At 43.5% G+C, this 21,414-nt stretch overlaps 1 protein-coding gene across 1 annotated transcript; it reads right to left on the bottom strand.

Moving 5' to 3' along the window:
• Positions 1–204: 204 nt before the first annotated feature.
• ADPRHL1 (ADP-ribosylhydrolase like 1) lies at positions 205–21,184 on the bottom strand. Its single transcript, XM_064407870.1, has 7 exons — positions 20,680–21,184; positions 16,827–16,991; positions 11,702–11,827; positions 9,017–9,157; positions 5,842–5,969; positions 2,164–2,296; positions 205–1,111 (listed from the first exon to the last, which is right to left on the bottom strand). The coding sequence occupies exons 1-7, from the start codon at positions 20,891–20,893 to the stop codon at positions 954–956; spliced, it is 1,065 nt and encodes a 354-aa protein (XP_064263940.1). The 5' UTR covers positions 20,894–21,184; the 3' UTR covers positions 205–953.
• Between the last annotated feature and the right edge of the window lie 230 nt (positions 21,185–21,414).

Consider the following 21,414-nt stretch of genomic DNA (forward strand, 5'->3'; position numbering starts at 1 on the left):
GAAAAAAAAGGAAAAAGGTAAAGCAGTTGTAACTTTTCTTCTTGGGGTTCTCACAGTGCTCAGACTTGTGAAATGTATCACAGCCTAACTGTTGACCTATTACAACTGCTTGAAGACCTCAGCCAAAAATTCTGATACTGATACAGCAACATATAATCTGTTCAATCTAAAAATAAAGACTGATACTTAGAAAATAGTGCAAGATTAATTTATTTACAGATACTTCAGCAAGTTATATTTTAGAGAAACTTTTGTTCTGAAGACTGAATAAGAATAAAAACATCATTTGGAAATTTTAGAAACATTGATCAGAAATTTTAGACACACTGATGCTTTGCTTGTTCCTTGGAGGTATTTTTAGTGTTGGCTTTTCCTTTTCTGGAAGCTTCTAATGTAACAATACCTTACACCACAGTGCTGATACAGGGATCAGTGATTCATTAAAAGCTAATCCATGAGACATTAGGTTTACAAGTGTCACAGACACATTAGATTTGAGAACAAGGAGGGACACAGTGGTGAAAGGATTGTCAAATATACAGAGAATATCCCTGTGAGTGGGTACTACCATTAGTTTTGCAAGAAAGCATTAGTTCTGAAAATTAATTTCATATGTGTAATTACTGGAAACAGCTGTTTAGGAAGTGGTATTATAGCAAGTTAGACTGAAATCAGTCAAAAGATGTTTTATTCATTTTTCGCCATTTGAGGTTTAAGCAGCACTCCTTATATTTAAAAATCCCTACATCTGTAAAAAAATCCACAAATATCACGTATATCTAATCAGTCTAATGATTCTAATTAGTCTAATAACTCAGCTGTCTTCACTTGCACACAATGTACATAGAGCTCTTCAGACTAACTCAGGGCTACTTCCTTCACTACGAATGCCAGTCAGATATCTACAGGATTTGATGTAATCTTTATAGAAAGAGAAAATGGCAGAAACTGCTTTACTTTTCCTCCATGGACAGTCGGTAAAGGTTCTCGCCCAAGAACTCGAGCCTCTCCCTTTGTTCCAGGTCCTGGTACAAGCCCTTGGGCACCTTGCTCAGGCCGTAAACCAGGCCGAACAGGCAGCCGGCGATGGAGCCCGTCGCCGCGCTCTCCCCTGCAGGTTTAAACACAATTGCAGTGCTCTCTTAGTGTCACCTGCACACACACAGCCAAAAACTGCCCTGCCTGGAGGAGGGAGCATTCCACACTGATGGAGGGCAGTGGGGGCGTGTTGGGTCAGTCCTAAAGGCTAAGGATGCCTAAAGTGATGCCAAGTGGAGGCACCACTGTGGTGTGCATTCCTGGGCTGGGAGCTCACTTGGTTAGGGAAAATCTACCCCAGCACAGCAGCTCCTGCAGGCAGCTAGCCATTTCTAAGAGCAAAGGAGGGAATAATGGTTCCAGGGGTGTCTACTGTACAACAAAGGTTCTGGACTGGAGAGTGTCTCTTCCCTCTGCACAGCACAGCACAGCACAGCACAGTGTCTAAAACACCCAGCCTTGCTGAGGAGCACTGGTGCTCTGTGCATGCAGTGCCTGTGGGTTTGTGCCTGCCAGGGTCTGCAGTGGGGGGCTGTGAGCTCTCACCACTGTGTTGGGGCAGGTGGGAGACCCAGAGCCTCTGAAAGGGCCCACACCACATAGGGAGGGAGTGGGTGAGTCAGGGCTGGGGTCCTACCCCCCAGCAATGCTGGCCTTCCCGACAGCCCAGCATGATGCGTCTGCTAATGAGAAAGTTCCCTCTCACAGAGCTGTAGAAGTACTTAATTGTCTGCCTCCAAGTGCTGGATTTTATTTGGCTGGCACTTGTTTGGGTGCTGTATTATTTTTCTCCCTAACTTGGTTTCATTACATATGACTAAAAGGTTGTTTTGCCAAAGGTGCTCACGTTCTGTCAGGATCTGCAGCCCTTTAAAAGCTGTACTGCACTTAGACCTCACGTTCCTCTGGTGGAACCATGAGATGTAGATGGGCCAGCATTTGAAAAGTGCTGTAAATGGCTTGTGTGGCAGCTGCTGCCAGAACAATGGGGTTTAAAGGCTAAAACCAGAGGTGAGGACGGTACGGACAACACAGCAGATTGGCCCACAGAGGCAGCTGACAGCCAGGAGGGCTCTATCCCAGCCCTGGCGAGGGAGCAGGGTGGGAGGCACAGGGGACCCTCACCTCCGTGGAACATGGAGCGGTTGCAGAGCTCTGTCCAGTCCCCACCACAGCCCATCAGGGCGTCGTACGCGATCATGGGCGCGTCGTGGCCTCGTCGGCCCCCCCGGCCTTCGGAGCTCCAGCGCCGGTACGTCTGTGGGAGAGAGCACGGGCAGGGCAGGGCACTGGAGCTGCAGGCCTGGGGCATGGCCACGCCAGGCTGGCACCTCCCCTGCTGAGTGGGAATAGCTCGTTGGGCTGGGAAAGGGCAGCCGGGGCTGTGCTGAGGCTCCTCTGGTGCGGCGTGGGATGAGCCGCAGTGGCAGCTCCAGCAGTCCTGGTGATGCCTGAGGTGCCGGTATAAGCCTGCACTCCAGCTTAATGCACCAGGCCAAGAGGTTGGTTTAAGCAAGCCAGAAATGCCAAAAAGTAGATCAAGATAGATTTCAAATTCACATCCTAGAAATTCCTTATCATATAAAAAATTATGGTTGGTAAGGACATACTTTGTCATTCCTCTTACTGCCTCTGGGAATATTCTCAACACCTCTTGTCACGCATTTGCAAAGGTTTCAATTAGCCAAATTTTCATGAGGGGTGAAAATGTTCTGATCAAGTAATTTCTTTAGGGCCTTAGTTTCAGACTATGTAATTCAAGCCCCTTTCTCTGTCTTTTTCTTGCCAAGCCTTTTCTCTCCTCTTCTAAAAGCAGTTGTTGAACAAAAGGGAAAATAATTTGCAAATGTAAGAAACAGTTCTTCCCCAGGAGAAGAAGGCAAAAGAAAGAACTTCAAACCCACAGTTTGGAGATTTGCAAAGGAAAATTGGATTTTCTGTAGAGTAAAAAAATCCAATTTGTTGTTATCTCAACATGAATAAATTTATAGTTAAAAAATATTGTCCTGTTAAGAAATGGGCAGCTTTATTTCCTGAAGTTTAACTTACATCATGGCAAGCTGGATGTTGCTGGTTGGCTGGCTCTTGGCTTCTGCATCATGTATGAAGTGTTGGCATTTCTCTCTATTCACTTTCACCTGAGCTATTTCATACTTGCTTGAGGTCTATCTATACATACATCAAACATGGCAGAGTCGGACTGCAGCTTCAGTCTATGTTTCTTTCTTTTTCTTTTTCTTTTTTTTTGACAATATAGAGAGATTATTTATGCCTTTATGATGCCTTTATGCCATCCTCTGCCCCGTGCAAATTTCCAGCACTATTGCTGCAGTTTGGATGCTGGTGGAGCAGCACAGACAGACTTTCAATGCCACCAAAGGCAGGAGGGCTCAGCGCAGAGAGGCTATCCTGGGTGTGCAGCCAGGCTGCTCAAATGTCACTCCAGTTATTCCTCCTCATCCTGATGCTCTGCACACGTCCGATGTCATCTCGCCTTGCTGAAACTGCTTTACATTGCAGATAGCTGTCCTGGGACTGAACCTGCCAGGACTTCACTGCCCCAAAGCAGCACTTCCCAAACTGTTTCCTTCTCCTTTCAGCTCCAGCATCCTGTGCTGTGCTGTGGCACCAGCCCAGCTTTCCTTGGGTGGGCCAGCAAGGACCTAGGACTTGGATGGGGTGTTAGCACGCACTCTCCTGCTGAAGGCACCGAGCTGCTGCCAAGCCCAGGAGGTAATTCACATGTCCCCTCCTTGCTGTCAACCCCTGCCACCAGTAATTACAGCTACCTCTGACTTCCCCACCCTTCAGGAGCTGACCCCTTGCTGGCTAGCACTCCTTTTCCATTGTTTTTATTTTCCCTCCTTTTTGGGTTCTTTCTCACTGCTGGCTTAAGCATCCCCAGCTTAAGGAAACAAGGTCCTTATAGTCTAATTGTCCTGGAACACTTTGGTTTTGTTCCTGCCTCATTTTGTAGCACATTGTGTCCATCACAGGAAAGTGAGTCAGGCAAGTATTTTGTTTGCAGAATCAAGGCTGATCTGATCCCACATGTTGAGCAATGTCTGCCCATTCACTATGTATCTAACATCTTCCAAAGCCACCTCACTGAAAAATTATATATGCCAGTTTATAGAGAATGTGGCCTTTGCTGCTAAGCATTTCAGGTTGTGATTTCTTTTTGGGAGGGAAATTGCCTTTGAAACATGCTTGGATCAATCCAAGCCACATTTGAGGGCTTCACTTTCACATACAGCTGGCACTGCAGAAAGGTGCACCTGGCCAAGCAGGAATATGCATGTGGTGACCTGTGGGTGAGAGTTGTGCCAGATACTGGTGCTCTATTAACTGCATGTGGAGAGGCAGCTGGCTGTATTCCCAAACACCAGGGAACAGCTAGTCTGGAGGGAAGGCAAAAGGAGGGCACTCCTGGGAAGAAGGCAGGCAGAATGGTTACCTTCTCCTCATCTATTTCCATAGCTATTAGCACACTAATGAAGTGTCTCAACTTCTGCCAGGCTCTGATGTCAACCTGATGGGAGGGTTTGAGGATCAAGCACCATTTTTCCTTTCTTGTTCATCAAAATCCATAGCTCAGTAGGCCAAAATAGTTGGGCAAGGGTAATGAAGGTAAATTTTGCTTCTTTATTACAAATTCATACAGTTCCCTCTTGCAGAGATCATGGGAAATTACTGTTTGGTTTAATCTCTCCTAAAACTTTACGGAAACTCCAGTAGTACTGGAAGGAATATAAAACTAGTAGCAAATTAATGGCACTGAATTAGTAAAATCAACTGAAGAGAATATTCTTTGTATTTAGAGTAAGCAATTTCTTATTATCCACAGTCAATCAGACTTCCATAGGCACCTTTCACTGCACAGAGAATCACCTAAAAATACATAAAGTGACTTGTAAGCATAGAACTATACTTACATAATCTGGAAAAAAGGGATTGATTTATGGCAAAGGGTGTCAAGAACCACATACTTATTGCTTAGCTGCTAAGTGGAGTGCTTTGGGGGTTGCCAGCCCATATCAGATAGCTGTAAACAGCAGGGAAGAAGACACATTATTTCTCTCAAGTTAAGAAGATATAACCAGCAAAGATCATGTACATTATAAAATAGTATCTAGTGGAATGTGGTGAAACACCATCTCTCAAGACACTTAAAACTAGCTTGGCACAGCCCAGGTTGGCAGCAATTCAATCACTTGGGATGTCTGTCTTCTGCTCAAAGCACCAAAAAATCATAGACCGGTTTGGATTGGAGGAGACCTTTAAAAACCACTGAGTTCCAATCCCCTGCCATGAGCTGGGACATCCTCCACTAAACATGACCAAATTCAGATTCTAATATCTGGGGGTATTTTTGTCAGACTCTGGCCACAGCTCCATTAGGCTTTAATGAGAGCCCCAGGCAGGACATTTGTCTTTTCCACCCTCGGATAGCCATGGCCCATATTTTGTACCTGCTCTGAGTACCAGACCATTAAGCCTGCCTCTCTGCACTGTTTTCTCCCAGTGCAGCAAACCCAGGACTGGTAGTAACTAGTTTTGGTTTTTTTTTTTGTGTTTTTTTTTTTTTTTTTTTTTTTTTTGTTTGTTTGTTTTTTTTTTAAAGCTAACATATACTGGAGTTGAGGATGAGAGTTGTTCTTTCTTTCTTAAAATTAAAAAAATATTAAAATTAATTTCTGACTACTCTGGCACTGCCATCAGTTGAAAAATAGTGGCATGTCTCTGTGAAGATATCTCAGTTGGTTCACAGCCACCCAAGGATCTTTTGGAGGTTGCAGTTACCTTTTCTCTCTCCTCCGCATCATAGTTGGCTGGAAAGACAGGTTGATTCTGATTTTCCTCATTGATTTCTCTCTCCTCCAAATAAAACTGCCACTTGGCTTCAAAGTAAAACCAGTGCTCTTGATATTCTGAAGGCAAAAGAAATTAATGATGTAGTATTTAGTTTCAAGAACAGTTTTAATTCTACTTTAACGTATTTTCAGGATAATGACTGACATGAAACCCCAGGTATTTTACAGTAATGTACTGCATATATACTAAGTATGTATGGAGTGGGACACCTAATTAAAAACAGAGGATGCAGTGAAGAATTTTGTGTAATTTTAATGTCATTTAAGATATATAAAGATGAAGTTTTACAAGAATTTACTGAAAAGCATTCAAAGGAAAAGAGTCAACAAAAGGAAAATAATCAATTCTTTGTCAGTTTTTATTCCTTTACTATTATTAAAGAATTTCTAAAAATGCTTCCACATCCTAAATACAATTTTCCACCTACCTCTGTTATGAATTTTTAATTGCATAAATTCTCCAGTATTTCTGTTCTCTTTTCATCGCATTTATTGTGTGATCATTCAGGAAAAACCAGATAGGAAAGTCCAAAATTCCTATTTGCATATATTATAATACATATCAGCAAAGGGATAAATAACACACACATCTACTACCTGTGCCCATAGAAATAAGCCTTTTTTAATAATCATATGTCTTTCTCCTTTTTTTCTGCCAGTTTGGGAAGTGATCTCTAATCATGTTTAATGTTCTCCATGTAAATAAACTTATTAAATTTAGTTTATTTTCAAGCCAATGCTCTGGTTCACCCTTGTTATAAAGGCTTAAAAAGGCACCTAAGTGAGCCACACTGGACTGTTAAGCACATACACAGGCACCTGCCTGCAGAACTGAGACCTGAGGGAAACCCTGCCTGGCAAGCTGAGGGGGGTCAGCAGTTTGAGAACAGTGAGGTGGCCTGGATGGCTAAGTGTGCCAAGGCAAACCAGCAATTTGGGATGGGACTGTGGGTGTAAAACAAAATTTAACATTCCCACTTTTTCCCTGTCTCTCTCCTGCTCAGCTGCTCAGTGGTGTGTGCTGCAAGTGGCTGAGAAACACACGCAAAGCACAACCAAACCATTCACCTGAAGGATGTAACCTGATTTTGCTTCTTTCCCTGAAACACCACGGTGGTGGCTCTCTTTGGCAATTAAGATATTTAACATGCTTTTTTTGTAAAAATCCAAGCTGCTTTATAGGACTTGATACTTCCATAGAGTTGTGAGCTGCCGGTGCCCCAGCCCCAGACAGTGATGAGCATTCAACCACGTGCCCCAGACACCTGGAAATGTCCAGCTGCCCTTTTTCTGAGTCTATGACCCAGTTTGGCCTCAATTCAAAGAAACCATTCACCAGAACCCTAAAAAGGTGAGGTGTTCACAAAAACAGAGTGAAAGGGCATTTACAGCCATCAGACCAAGGAGAGCATCTGGATCTATATATAGCATCTAGAGGAAAACAAATGTAAGCAAAGCAAATGTAAACTATCAACACCCACTACAGCAGCTGGTTATGACAATTTTCAGAAATGTGAGTGACCTGACATGTCTCTTTTTTGTTGGCTTTTTGATTGCTTGTTTGTGGGGGGTTTTTCCCCTAATTCCCTCATGACAATAAACCACAAATGCCTCAAAACTGAATGTTTTCTATGTAGCACCTTAACAAGCAAGGTGCTTGCTCCACAGTTTCAGAAATAGAGGGATCAAGCAGCTAAAGGAGGTTTTTGTTGGGTGGATCTGTAGCATGGTCAGAATTCCATGGCACTAACCCTAGCAAGGCTCTGCACCATCCCTTGAGCCCAGCCGAGGTGATGGTCACATTCAGGTCCATGGAACAATCTGGCCAGTAACTGCAACTGGATATCAGAGAGGGGTGTAGAGTCGAACTCTCTGTGACATGGATAACACACTCTCTGTTTGTTATTCATGGGGGATAATATAGCTAAAATAGGGTTTTCTAAAACTGGAGGACTCTGTTTGGCAGGATTTCTTTGCAGCACATCTCAGCAGCCAAGGAGCTTAACTTTAATGCAGGACACTTTTCCCGCTACCAAAATAGGATGAAGCTCAACAATACGGGCCCTGGCTGGAGGGCATGCCTCAGGAGCCCAGCACACATACCTCCACTCGAGGGGTCCTGCTGGGGTGGAGTGACAGGGACCTGCTGCTAAGCCTCTCAGAGAGAAGCTCGATCACATTAATCCTGCACCTGCTCCTCATGGGTCTCTGCTAAAAAAATCCTGGTGTGCAATGAGGCACAGATTAAAAAGCAGGGTCTTTCAGAAAGCCTTCCTGGGGCTCCTTTCAGATTTTAAAGCAGCAGCAGGGGTAGGTTTTAATTTCTGAGTGCTCTTGGGTAAAGATTTCTGTAGAATTCAGTCTTTCTCAACAGCTGTCCCTTAATCTCTTACCTTATGTTTCCATGTAATGATATTTGTCTGTCCATGGCTGGTCTCACCATTACAAACATCACTTCCTGGCAAGGGGGGACTAAAACACCTTTGCCCCAAAGACTCATGCATAGCAATAACAAAGTAGTAGTATCAAGTTCAGCAGTTGGGTGACACTCAGTTGTTTAAAATAAGGATACAACAGGTTGTATCAAATATTTGTTCAGAAAAACAAGTCAAATCTGAATTGTGGTCAAAAGCTTACTCTTGGTCAGGAGGCATCTGCCGGTGAAATTTTCCTGGCAGGATTAGGAGTGTCAGTGGTTTTCCTTAAGGAAGATGTTGAACTGCACTAATTGATGGAAGGCAGCTGAATAATTAATCTCAGCAGTCAGTTTGCCTAATAACCTGCTAAATATAATTTCCTTCCACCCCCCTGCCCAGCATTCTCTGAAGATTCCCTAAAAATAAAACTGTGCAGTAGGGCACGGTCATTGCTATTTTGCTTTGTATTTTTTGCCACCAATACACCCGGCGACTAACTGGTGGTAAAGAAGGTGGCACCACTTGTGAAGAGCTTACTTCTCTGAGCAGAGAAAGTAAGAGGACAGCCTATGGAGGGAAGAGAGGGGAGAAAGCAGCAAGATGTAAAGACTAGGGAGTGACATTTCTTCATGCCTTTCCAGCTAAAGATAGCTTTAAGAAAATAAACATTTGATCCAGACTCGGTACCTGCCATGTGACGAATGGTCTTCTTACAGTATTCTTCAGCCATGGGCACAACCTTCATCATCTCTCTTCCCCACTGTGCAAGGGGTTTCCCTTGTATTGCATATGCCACAAAGAGAGCTGTGCAAAGGGACCCTAGAAAACCTGGAATTCACAAATAACGAGGATTACCAGTGTGCATCTGTGCTGGTACCATCCTTTTTGTCCTTGTTTTTCCTCGTAAAGTCACCAGTGGAATGCCTCATGGCTGCCAGGTAGATTAACAAATGTACACAACCCATCTCTGCCTGTTTGCAGCCAGACTTGTGGCATGTTGAGATCATTGGCTAATGAGTGCTGCCTGTTGGTTTGTGACTTGTCTTACATAAAAGGGAGCTTCCGTTCTCAGTGGTGTAATGTGATAGAAATTGAGGTAGGGGTCAAAAATAAACATCATCTACCAATGGGATACTGAAAATCTTCTAATTGAAGTCACATGAAATAATTGACTTGTACAAAGTGATTCAATTACAGGCTATATCAGCTTGTTTACAACATCATCCTGCCCAAGAGTGGTGGTTGCTAGATCTAACACTATTTCTGGCTCATTTGACTCTAAGAGAACAAACCTATGTCCCCTTAGAAGAAAGACAAAATTGTCCAAGAAAGACATGCTGGTCTTCCACTCTGGTTACAAATATTTCACATTTTAAATATTACAAATATCATAACAGTTGATGGGCACTCAACACTTCCATGATACCAGAAACAGTTGGCTCATTTCTTGTATTTGCTTGTGCTCTTGGCATTCTGTCAAAGGCAAAAAATCACCAAAAAGTGGAAAAAGAAGGTCAAGAAAACCAGTCAGTCATCTAAATAAATCCAAGCTGAGCAAAGTATTGATGCAGATGCTTCTCTCGGTGCATGAGACCAAAAGTGTTCACCCATGCATAGAGGTAATCATGAATTTTGTGTGTTTTGCTGAGAGTAAAACAAAATTATCTTTGGAGGTGACAAGCCCACATGAGGTGATTACTAACTCCCTCTGCCACAAGACCTGCAATACTGGGTCAGGCCCAAGGCACATCAGCTTGACTCCCATAGATGTCCTCATAAAGAATAACAGCCTCTGTAGACCCAGCCCAAAGGGTCTCACTCAGACAGACAGCATAGCCCAGATGCCACAAAGATCCTTGAGGGCCACATTTACTGTGAAGGTGGGTTTAGAGTGTGAATCAAGGGGCTAGCAGGGGGCAGTGGGACAAGTCATTCAGAGGATGGCAGAGGCTGGGGTGTGCCCTGAAGGTTTCCAGGTGCTGGCAGTCTCCTCCTGCCCGCTCCCCAGGCTGCCCACCCCCTGTTGCTGTCTCCCTGCTGCCCCTGCTCGTGGCAGCACTCACACAGCCTGCTGCTCCTCAGAAAGCATGCCCAGCCAAGGGGGTCTGCCTCTGTAAGACAGAGGGAACCCCCGAGTGAAGTGGTTTGGCTTCTCCATTCCCCAGAGCAACCAGGCTAGTTTTAGGGGCCATTCTAGTTACACAGCTTGTTTGATTTTGACAAGACAGCCTCTTTGCCTGGTCTCCTTTGACCCCAGGGATACCCGTGGACTTTGGAGCTGCCTGTAGCAGAAGGTCTGAGGCTTCACTGTGGACAACATGGGCAAGTATTTCCTTTGTCCTCATGTTTCAGTCCCAACTGAGACACTGGTTGGGTTTTGTGAATCTGAGTTATGAGGCTCATAACTGGCATTTCCCTGACACATTTCAGGACGGCAGTGAGGTGCATGTGGCCCTTCCACCCCTCTCATTCCTGCTTTCCTGCTGTGCTACTTGTTTCTTTTCCCAGCTGAAAACTCTTTCTGGATGGAATTTCTCATCGTATGGAAGGTGTCTGACAACTTGTATCCTCCTTGCTGCCATTTTCTGTGTCTCACAAGCCCTTTCTGACGTGATGGACACAGACTACAAGCAATCTCATGGCTGCTAATGCACCACAGATTTTACATACCAGCCAAAATTTCTACTTCATTTTGAATGCTTTTCCCTAATTTTATGGCATCTTGGTGGCTTTTCTGACTGCTTCATAGCACTAAGTGTGTTGAACATGTCACCATTCATTATGATTTTATTTATTGCTGTTTAAAACAGACAGAATGAATACATGTTTACATAGCATAAAATTATCAAAATGACAGACCTGAATAATAAAAACAACATTAAATCTGCTTATTTAGGTTTTGTTTAAAAAATGTTTCAGACTGTATCCTAAAATATGTGGAGTTAGGTTTTTTTGGTTTACTACCTTTACCTACAGTGATTGGATATGACAAAACCTGCCAAGAGAAAAATGTTGTTATCCCCTGAACCATAAATTTGCATGATAACAGTGAGTCATCTACATATACATTAGTCCTAAAATTTGATCAGGACAACTAACATGAATATGCTTTGGACAAGGCAGGTTATGTTTACATATTGGGATTTTAGGATAGAAAACAACTATGCTTGAGGATATTGTCAGCATAATATACAAGCAAATATATAAGCCTATATAAATAATATACACTGTATGTATTTACCAAGCAAAGTGCAAACTGAGGCCTTGAAGCCTGCAAAGCAGAAGTGGGTTAAGCAGGGGAGTTCACAGGAGCCATGTCAGTCCCTGCAAAGAGCAAAGCTGCCTTAGGGGATGTCAGAGTGCAGGCATTACCTGTGGGATGGTTGTGAGTCATTCGTCCACACTCAATGCTCACTTCAATAAGGGACTCCAGCCTTTCTGGCTTCCAGTATCGCATCCCTAAACACATGGCTTTTGTGGAAGCTCCAAATCCAGAACCTAAAGTGAAAGGATAGCACCATGCATTTAAAAGGAGACTGATCTCACACAAATATGTTGATAAAATGTGAGACAAACACACTTCATTAATTCAGCTCGTGTGGGAAGGGAACTCCTCAGGGAATGGAAAATTACCATGCAAAATGTGTTACAAGTTTTGAGAGTTTCTTGCAAGGAATTTTGTTCCTACATAGTCATTCTGGTTTTACAGGTATGTTCCAGTATAATCAAGTGCTATGAAGACCATAGTGGGCTCAGAAAGCCATGTGCTCTCTTGTTCACAGGACTTGTTTGATCCAAACTCTCATCCCATCTTCACTCATTTTTGGCTAACACTGCTGTTTTGCTTGCACTGGGTACCCACACCAGAAACAGAACTTTGAGAAACAAATACATTTCCACACACCCTTATTTTATAGTTGTAAACACACAATTAAAACACTTTATATGAGCTTCACAGCTCACCTTTCAATTTTAATGCATATTTCATCCTGGAGAGCCTCACCAGTTTCTGCTACATACAAAAATAATGTGTCCAGAAGAAACTAAAGTCTACTGAGACAAACCCTACAAAGTTAGGCAATGTCAGAACTGAAGTTGCCCATGCAACCTGAAATTAGTTTTTGTGCTACAGCCTACACTTACCAAGCTTAGTTTTGGGAACCTCCACCCACCCCATGTAGCACAGAATTTGTTTATTGAAGAGCTAATTCAGAATTTCTTTTACTCCTTAGCACTGAATGTGTGATCCCAGGTGTTCAACTTTTAAACACTTCATTGAATGGAGTTAAACTTACTAATGAGTTTCTCTGCAATACTTATCACAGTAATTTTAGGATCCCAGAGAAGTTTTAATGAGCTTATCTTCACCAGGCACCAGTGAGGTGATTATCTCCTCTTTGCAGCTGGTGAGCCAATGCCCAAAAAAGCATTAACTCATTGCAGGCAACCACCCTGAGATGGACAGGCTTCTGTTTTTCAAAGTACTTGGCATTTTTCAGCACTGTCTTTGCTCAATCACACTTCCCAGTGACCATGGGAATAGCTGAAAGCAATCAGCATTTCTCTTCTAGGTTCCTGGAAGATAAGGGGCATATTTATGCCACCTAATTTTAGCTTGTGTGAACCTGCATTAGGAGCCCAATCTCCTTGTCTCTCCCAGGCAGGCAGCATCGAGAAAGGCAGTGTCCATTATTGTGTATGATGGCATAGCAGAGCAACTCGGGGGCCAGAGTGAATTGAAGCAGATGCCCAGGAGCCAGGGTCACAGCTTTCAGCCACTTGTCTGGAGAAGAGCCCTCAGCTGCTCCACTGGGCTTTGTCTGCTGTGACAGCAAAGCAGCAGGGGCTCTTTTGGAACACCTCTTGCCAAGTCTCATGCCAAGTGGCTCCAACTCCAGTGTCCTAAGATTATGAGTGTGATCCAAGTGGAGTAGTGGGGGTGGCAGTGAGATTTACTTCAAACCAAACTGAAGCCTGAGCCAAACTAACATAAACCACCTACTGGCATTTCCAGGTGCAACATCTGAATTTCCCTCTTAGGAAAAGACTTCCTCTTCTCTGCTAAGAGCAGCTGTCCAGGAGCAGATAGAACTCTCTGCTTATCCCACAGATCACATGGAAACCACAAGGAAGGGTCAGGAAGGAAATCCAGTCTTTCAGAGCATCACCCAACTGGGAGAAAATATCCTGCCTGTTTGAAGAACAAACTCTTCATTAAATCATCTGCTGCTATAGAGTAGCAGATGAGAGTCTTCACTATGCAAACCTGGTTTCTCCAAAGGACACAGTCCATGCTGGTTATCCAAGAGGGAAGGCTCTTGCACTACACAAAGCTGCTAAATAAATAACATCTCTCAGTATATATGAAGTAGAAGATGTACTATAGTAATCTGTCTGCTGGTCTGGAGGAGCTTTTCTTTGCCACTTCATTGCCTTCCTACAGTCTTGGAAGTTCCATTAAAACCTTCTGCAGAATTAGACAAGTAAACTTGGTAACAAAAAATTCCATCACATGGAGTAACACTAAACCCAGACAGAGCTTCAGGGAACTAACTGCCATGTCTCACATCTACCATTTGAACTAAGGACACAAAGGACAGTAAGACTAGTCCAAGCAACAGGGGTGACACATGTGACAACGTAAGGATGGTTCTCCATAATCAGACCAAAGGTCAAGCCAACTCATCATGTCTGACAATGAAGAAGATACTCAAGAAAGAGTGAAAGAGAAGTACAATGACATTATCCCTTTGTACCGACTAAGCTGCTGACAATTTGTCTTCCTGATCCAGGAGGCAGCTGGCTATTCATCTTTCTTCTCAAAAACTATTGAAGGATTTGCCCTGGGTGAATTTGCCCATCTCATTTTCAAACTCACATGACCTGTAGCATCTGCAAATTTGCATTGCAAAATAGTTATGCAGCTTATGTAGATGTTCTGTGAAGTCCTTTTTTTTCATCTTGCTTTGAGCTCATGACCTCCAAGTTTCATTAAAAGTCCCTAGTTGCTGTCCAGGAGGAGACAGTGAATTTTTGCTGTACTTATCCATGTTTCCCAGTTATTTTCATTTTCATTCGTGCACTACATAATTCTTTTTTTAAGATGTCATACCTCAGTATGATTTTCTTCACTCTACACCTGTAGAATAACAAAGATTAGGGTAATGGATGCTAAGTCCTGAAGAGGATGTACCTTTTGTGACTTCTTCATTCTGCATAAAGATTTAGAGCCCAGCACCATTATCTCCTGTGCATCTGCAACTTAACCTTCTCTTCAACTTTCCCCTCACTTTCCTCATTTTTCCTCACACTTTTCCCTCATGCTGCTCTGCCAATACCACCTGAAAAAGGTTCACAAATGCTTCCAGGAGGCCCAGAAGTGGCTTCCACAGCTGCAAATAAAGACCTGCTTGGGTGCTGCAGTCTCTGAAATACACGATACAGGTAGAGCCCAGCTATTTGATCTGGCCTTTCACAGCCACTCCAAAAGCAAATATCAGGCTCAGGGGGTACTACCTTACTTAAATTTTGGTTCCAGTTCTACAACATCAACGATTCTCTTCTGAACAATTTGAAGTTTTGGCACTGGGTCAAAACATTTTTACCATGTCTCAGAAACAGCAAACTCAGCTGCATGAAAACTTTAAACAAATATTTACAGACAAACAGAGGCAAACACTTAATGGAGAGAATTTTAGCCTTGTGCTTATCATGTTGTAAATTGTAAACAAGCTCTTAAAATGGAAGGTGTTAGACAATCTTGGGCAGGTTTTCTGGTGGTCACAGGAATCTCAGCCTCTAACATAACCCAGGTATCTCTGCAATGAGTGTGGCAATGAGCATGACATGAGGTGGCAGAGACACATAGGGCAATTTGACTTAGGGATTCAGTGTGCTGACTAAACCCACAAGAATTTGAGCAGAGAAGCATCCATAAGCAATGTAAAATTACCTAAGTCTATAAATGTTGGTACATGAATTATTGCTGGAAGCAAGATAAGATAAAATGCTCACAGCAAGTCAGCCTTTTGGTTCCAGCCCATCCAAAATATAATCAGACTGCTAGGCATTCAATGCCTGTGGCATGTTTTTGCCTCAAGAAGAATTTTGTGCAAATTCAATTAAAAGTTAATTATGTCCATAGCACTATTGGGTCCTATAGAAGACAGAACATCTCCACATCAGGTTCTTCTGCTCTCAGGGTGAAAAAAAGGCTTCCTGAAATATTCCAAATGCTTGTTTGTCAGACCAGATGGAGAAGGTGGCTTTTAGCTTCCAGATCTCAAGGCAGGAATTAATTTTAGATTCTTCTAGCCCAGAGTATCCCCAAAGCAGATAGTCTATCATGCAAAGCTGGGGAGGAGGAAGGCTGAAAGAAGAGTGGTAGCTCCAACACTGCGGTGGACCAGGCAACAGCCATACTCAACTGCTTGTCAAAAAATGTTAAGAGCTACTTGGGGCCAACAGCAGCTCTCACAATTATTTTCCCCAAATTTTATCCACTGTCAGTCACAAAACACATGACAACTGCCAAAGGGGCACTTTCTCAGATCTGGCTGGCTGATAGCAGGGTGGGAAGAATACACCCTTTTCACTCCCAGCAGCTGTTGTGAGGAGCTGGGGGACAAGTGAGAGACGCTTTTTTTGTCAGAGAATACTGACTGCAGAGACCCAGAAATAGCCATGGCATTGTGCCACCGGGTCTTTGCCATGGTGTTGCATCAATAGGCAGCTCTGTCGAGGCAGTGTGCTCTGCAGTGGCTGAGTGTGACACCGACGCAGCCACCATGGGTGTGAGCTGGCTCCGTTTTGTGGCTGTCTGGGTCTCCCTCCTCTGATAGTGGGGTGTCTCTAGAGGCTTTCCAGATGAATTGCACTGTGTGTGTATGTGTGTGCACATAGCTGCTTGCACATTATTTAACTTGAAGTGGAAATTTTATTCATTGTAGAAGTAAATGATCACAAAGGGAAAGAAAGAGAGAGTCAGGTGTAGGTAAACCAGGGTAGGAGTATTAGGGATTATCAACAAAACAATCATAGTTGTTAGCAGGGCATCCAAATGGAGAAAAGTCTCTGCTTTCCCTCCAGTGAACGTGTTGGTGCTTAAAGCAATTTACAGACTTGGAATTTTATTTCAGATCTGGTTTCACTGAAAAGATCCAAGTCTACAAATGTTTAAAGGAAAAATGGCAGAAAATATTTCTTAAAATAACCATTAAACTCAAGGACAAAGATGTGGACCCTGAGGCACAGAGCCAAGGACAAAGTCTCTTTAAATAGATGGTAAAGAGGGAGGGGTTTGCTTACAAGAGGACACAGTGCCCTACAGAAGGAATTCTTGGCAGATCTCTTGTCATCCTCAGGCGAGCATGGAAATGTTTCAGGGGTGTTGGCCTTTGATGTCAGGGGGGAAAAGGAAACAATTTCCATATAGCCACAAACACTGAGAGCATGCATTATTCCAGCCAGGCCCCCTCCAAGGAAAGCAGTACCGTACCCTTTTCATTGAAGGGCGTGTGCCAGGCCAGAAGGTGGTTGTCTGGTTTCAGCTCCCTGCAGCCCTCGATGGTGGCGGGGTCCGGCCGCCTGCCCGAGAGCTTGTCCACAGCGTCCACGTAGCGCTTCACCAGCTCCCGGTACAGGTCTTCCAAACACCAGTAATCTGCCCCGAGGAGGGAAGAGAAGGTTGTTGTGTGAAGGCAGAAGAGCAAAAAACCCACAGATAATATGCAAGCAAGCTCACTGTACATTTGAGAAATATTCCTGTTTTCACTTCTAATATACCGAGTCCTGTTTCTGGTGCCACTGTTACATTTTTACACAACCCTACAGCAGGCTGGAGGGAGAATGGTCTTGACTCTCAGTTCTCATCTTTCTCTCTTTTTCTCTCCATGTTTAATTCCTGGCATGATGAAGCATTCTTTAATCAACAGTAGCTGCTGAGGGCCTTTATTTAAGCTCTGTGGTGCGAAGTCATTACAGAGATGATCAGCTGTCAGGTGACAGCATGGCTGCTGTGGGGTCTGGGTAAAGCCAGCTGTGCCTGGCTCAGTCCCTGCCTTTACAGACGTGAATTCAATTTAAAAATGAAAGCCTTTTTTATTACAGAGTCACTTTAAGAGATATGTATGACTAGATAAAAAAACAAATTGCAACTTCCTTTTTTTAATCTGTATGTTATATGTATTTTGCCTAAAATTTGTAGGTCTTTCATACAGGGCTCCAAATATAATATCATGAACAGTGAGGTTTTAAAAAAATTATATAAAAAGCAGTAAGAGTAGTAAATCCCTACTGCCTGAAGGCAGTTTCCAGCACATAAATTTCTCTCTGTAATAAATTCACTAACAACATCTGTTTATAGATTATTTTTACAAAGTCCTACAGTCTTGCCTAAGGAGGAACCTTCCCTCTGTTAAACCTAGACTGTTTCTTCTGTATTGCTGCTTCTCTTGCCTGATATTTTCTGTCATTGGTCTTGAAGAAACCTACCCTTGACTCGTGTCAAGGAAAACCTTCCACTGGCATCTATTACAGCTGTGTAATCAGTGGGAACAGAGGCAAAGGGATTTATCCACTTATATATTTTCTACATACTTAGAGAAATCCCATTTAATACTTGATTAGTTGCCCAGGTTGAATGACACAGCAGGAGAAGTTCTTCTAAAAATATCTTCATTTTGTCAGAGATGGTGAATTCTGGAAATCCACAATTTAACTTAGGAGAAAGTTTGGAGTCCCAGAAGCAAGAGACATTCTGAAGTACCAGTTATGTAGGCAGGCAGAAAAGAAGATGAAGGGTAGAACAAAGATTCCTCTTCTTTCACATAAAATAATACCCTCCCAGTTCCACTGGCCATCCCACATATAATCCTGAAGAAACAAGACACTTTCAAGCTGCCGGCTCTTTCCAGATTTAGGAGTCAGGTGTCACAGTTTATCCAGATGGAGCCAGGAGCAGGGTTTACTGCCTGGCAGCTCCTGCAGAAACCTTGTCCCCAGAGCACAGAGTCCCTGTGGTCCAGCACCTCCAGACTGTTCAAGCCCACCATGGTTCCCATGCCTGGAGCTGTCTCAGCCATCAATAGGACAGGTTCTTTCTTTAGAAATCAACTCTTGGGGTTTTTTTAACCCATGTGTAAGCAAGAGAGGAAAACAATGATGCCTTTTTTGTTACCCAGATAGTTACCCAGATAGTGTTTGATGATGCTGTCCTTGTTCCTCCCTTATAGGACAGGCTCCTCCTGGGAGCAGATGTAGTGTCTATCCTTCATTGTCAGATCAACCTTTCAGTCAGGGCACACGGTGGACTTGGGGAGCAGCAGCTCAGTCTCCAGCAGTGCCCACAGCCCCGGTTGCTTGTGGCCATGCCTCTCTGGGATGTTCTCCGTGCAGCTGCCAAAGCGCTGCCGAAATCCCTTCCACAGGTGAGAAGTCTCTGTCTTTAACACAAGCCTGCACCTCAGCCTCAGGCTGGGAGCTCTTCCGGGGGCAGTGCCTGACAATGACAGCGGGACTTCATGGCTTTGAGCCGTGGGCATGTTTGTCCCAGCCTACAAGCATCCCGCTACTGAGCGTCCTGGGAATGCTGTGGCCAGCAAGAAAACAGCCAGGCAAGCAGGATGTGCAGGGAGCAGGGCAGGGAACGACAAAGATATTTTATATTTTATATTTTTATTGCTTATTTCCCTGCCTTTTTTTAAAATTTGTTTCCACAGCAGTAAGGGCAGGTCCCCAGGGCTGGTGGCAGATGCCTTCAGCCTCACTCTGTTGACGTAGGTGATTTGGCACCTCGGCTGGGCCATGAGCAAGCCATGGAGCTTTTTACATTCCCTGTGTCAGGAGGAGACGCTGCTGTGGGTAGGAGAGGATCTTGTTTCCCTTGTGGGAAGCAGGAGAAGGACTTGTTTTATCCCACTCACCAGTGTTGCTGTGAAATGAAGATTTTTTCTAAAATTCCCTACTCCGCCTTGCTGTTTCCTCTCCCGCCTTTTTAAAATGCTTCTCTGATCAGGTCAAAGAAATGAGAGTGTAGTATAAACACAGTCAATGGAAACGGTAGCTTAAACTTTTTTCTTTAGAACGCTTTACAGGCTGCTATACTTAAGAAAAGAATTATTGTTTTACTGTTGTTCTGACTTGATTACCCAGAACTTATGATTTTAGAGGGTTCAATAAGCAAGAAACATATGATACATATTTAATCATAGCCTATATTCAGAAATATGCTAGTCATCTTTTTTCTTGATAGGCTTACATCTTACCCTTATCTTTAGTGTATTAGCTACCCCTTAAACCATTGGTTAGCTAATAGCCAAGTATGAAGTGTCCTACACACTCTTCAACTGATCTCTACCTACTAAATTTAGAGCAGATTGGAAGCAGGCAGATAAAGGAGTGAAACACTAGCTCAAAGGAAACCTCATTGAAGTGAAGGATACTCTGCCACATTGGGAGCTTCTGCTACAGGTAGTTATGCAGTGTTATGAGCTTCAAGAAAAATCAGGAATCTTTTTACAGAGATTTAAGAAAAATTGAATCATTCTAAAGAGGCAAAAATACTGTTGAGAGGTCACTGTCTTCTGGTGTAATTCTATGATCTTGCCAGTCTCAGAAAGCTCTAGTTTGATGGGTAAGGTGTGGATAAAACACTTCTCATCTTAAAAAGACTACCCCCACCTTAAGAAAAAACAAACGTTCTCTCTCAAACCATTATGATTTTAGAAGACATCTTAATAACTTCCACTATTCTCACAGATTTCATTATAAATACAGTGTGTTAGGATACTTTTTGGACTAAAGACATGGAGCTCTCCTTATAAAACAAATAAGTTTTTGCAGATGCAACCCTCTGTTTGAGGGACAGAAAAGAGGAGACAGCACTACAGCACTAGTGCTTTTAGCCTGGAAGAGGTACTAAGGTAACTGTACTCCAGCCTGGAGTTCTGGACACAAACATGTGAAAAATGCACTCAGAAGAATTCTTATCTGTTACAGAAGACTCTCAAGTGGCTATATTATTCCCTGATGTACTCCAGCATACAGATAATTTACTTGGCAGTTATTTTTGTTATGCTGGACATGTGATATTTTAGTCTTTAACCAACTGTATATCTCTAGGGAAAATATAGGAAGAGCCCCTGCACACTCCAGAAATCAAGAACCCCCCAGTCTATGAGATGGTCACAGGATTGTGGAGCAGCCAAGCTAATGCACATTATCATTCACATAAGCAGCATTTCTGACACGCTTTCTCAGGGTTTCCCCAGCAATCAGGCTTATTCTAAGAAATGCAGCAGCTCCACAGCTCTGCTCCTCTGCAGACCGTGGTCTATTCCCGCCGTACCTACCTGTGATGACAGCCTCAGCTGTAGCCATGTGCATGAGCGTGTTGTCACTTACTGGCCACTTGTCAGGAGAGAGCACCAGGTTCTCAAGCCCTCCGATTTCCTTCAGTTCCTGCTGGATTTTTGCGCCTAAGGCGTTGTTTTCGCGGGAGAAATTGCGATAACCGAGGGCATCCCCTACCCCAGCCAGAACAAGCGCAGCCTTAAATTTATCCATGCCCAAGACACTTTCCACTTTCCTTTTGCCCGAGACAGCCACCGAATCTTGATCTTCCTTTGTTCCTTTGCCTTCAACTCAGCTCCCCCGACACTTTATATCAGCCATTGTGTCACACCAAGAGCTCTCTCTATAAGGCAAGGACTTCCTTTTCTGGCTCTGCAGATGCCATCTCTTGTCTGCGACCCGACAGAGAGGAAATATTTCATAACCCAGGGATTTTGCAGGGGCTTTGTTCAATGAAACTGTAAGAGCAGACCTGCAAAAGCCTCGTTTCTGCAACCCAGCTTAAAGCAAGCCAGGAGATCGTTAGCCCTACCCAGCCAAAGTAACTCTACACCCAGAAAAACAGATGCCTCCACAGGGGTGCTTATTTATTCAACAACTTGTAAATTAATATTTTTTCTTCTGCCCATTTCTGATAAGCTGAAGTCAGCCTCCCTCTCAGGGACCAGTCAGCAGTAAAGGCTATCATAAAAACAGTTTTCCAGGCTCTGCACATTCTAGAAGGAGGGATTAAG

Source organism: Passer domesticus, chromosome 2 (genome assembly GCF_036417665.1).
Source record: "Passer domesticus isolate bPasDom1 chromosome 2, bPasDom1.hap1, whole genome shotgun sequence".
In the NCBI taxonomy this organism is placed as follows: domain Eukaryota; kingdom Metazoa; phylum Chordata; class Aves; order Passeriformes; family Passeridae; genus Passer; species Passer domesticus.

Excerpts from the sequence above, each read along its gene's own strand:
- ADPRHL1 (XM_064407870.1), bottom strand. The coding sequence starts at position 20,893 with ATGGATAAATTTAAGGCTGCGCTTGTTCTGGCTGGGGTAGGGGATGCC. Across the intron at positions 11,828-16,826 it reads CACGCCCTTCAATGAAAAGG|GTTCTGGATTTGGAGCTTCC; the intron begins GTACGGTACTGC and ends CTTTCACTTTAG. Across the intron at positions 1,112-2,163 it reads CCGCTCCATGTTCCACGGAG|GGGAGAGCGCGGCGACGGGC; the intron begins GTGAGGGTCCCC and ends TTAAACCTGCAG.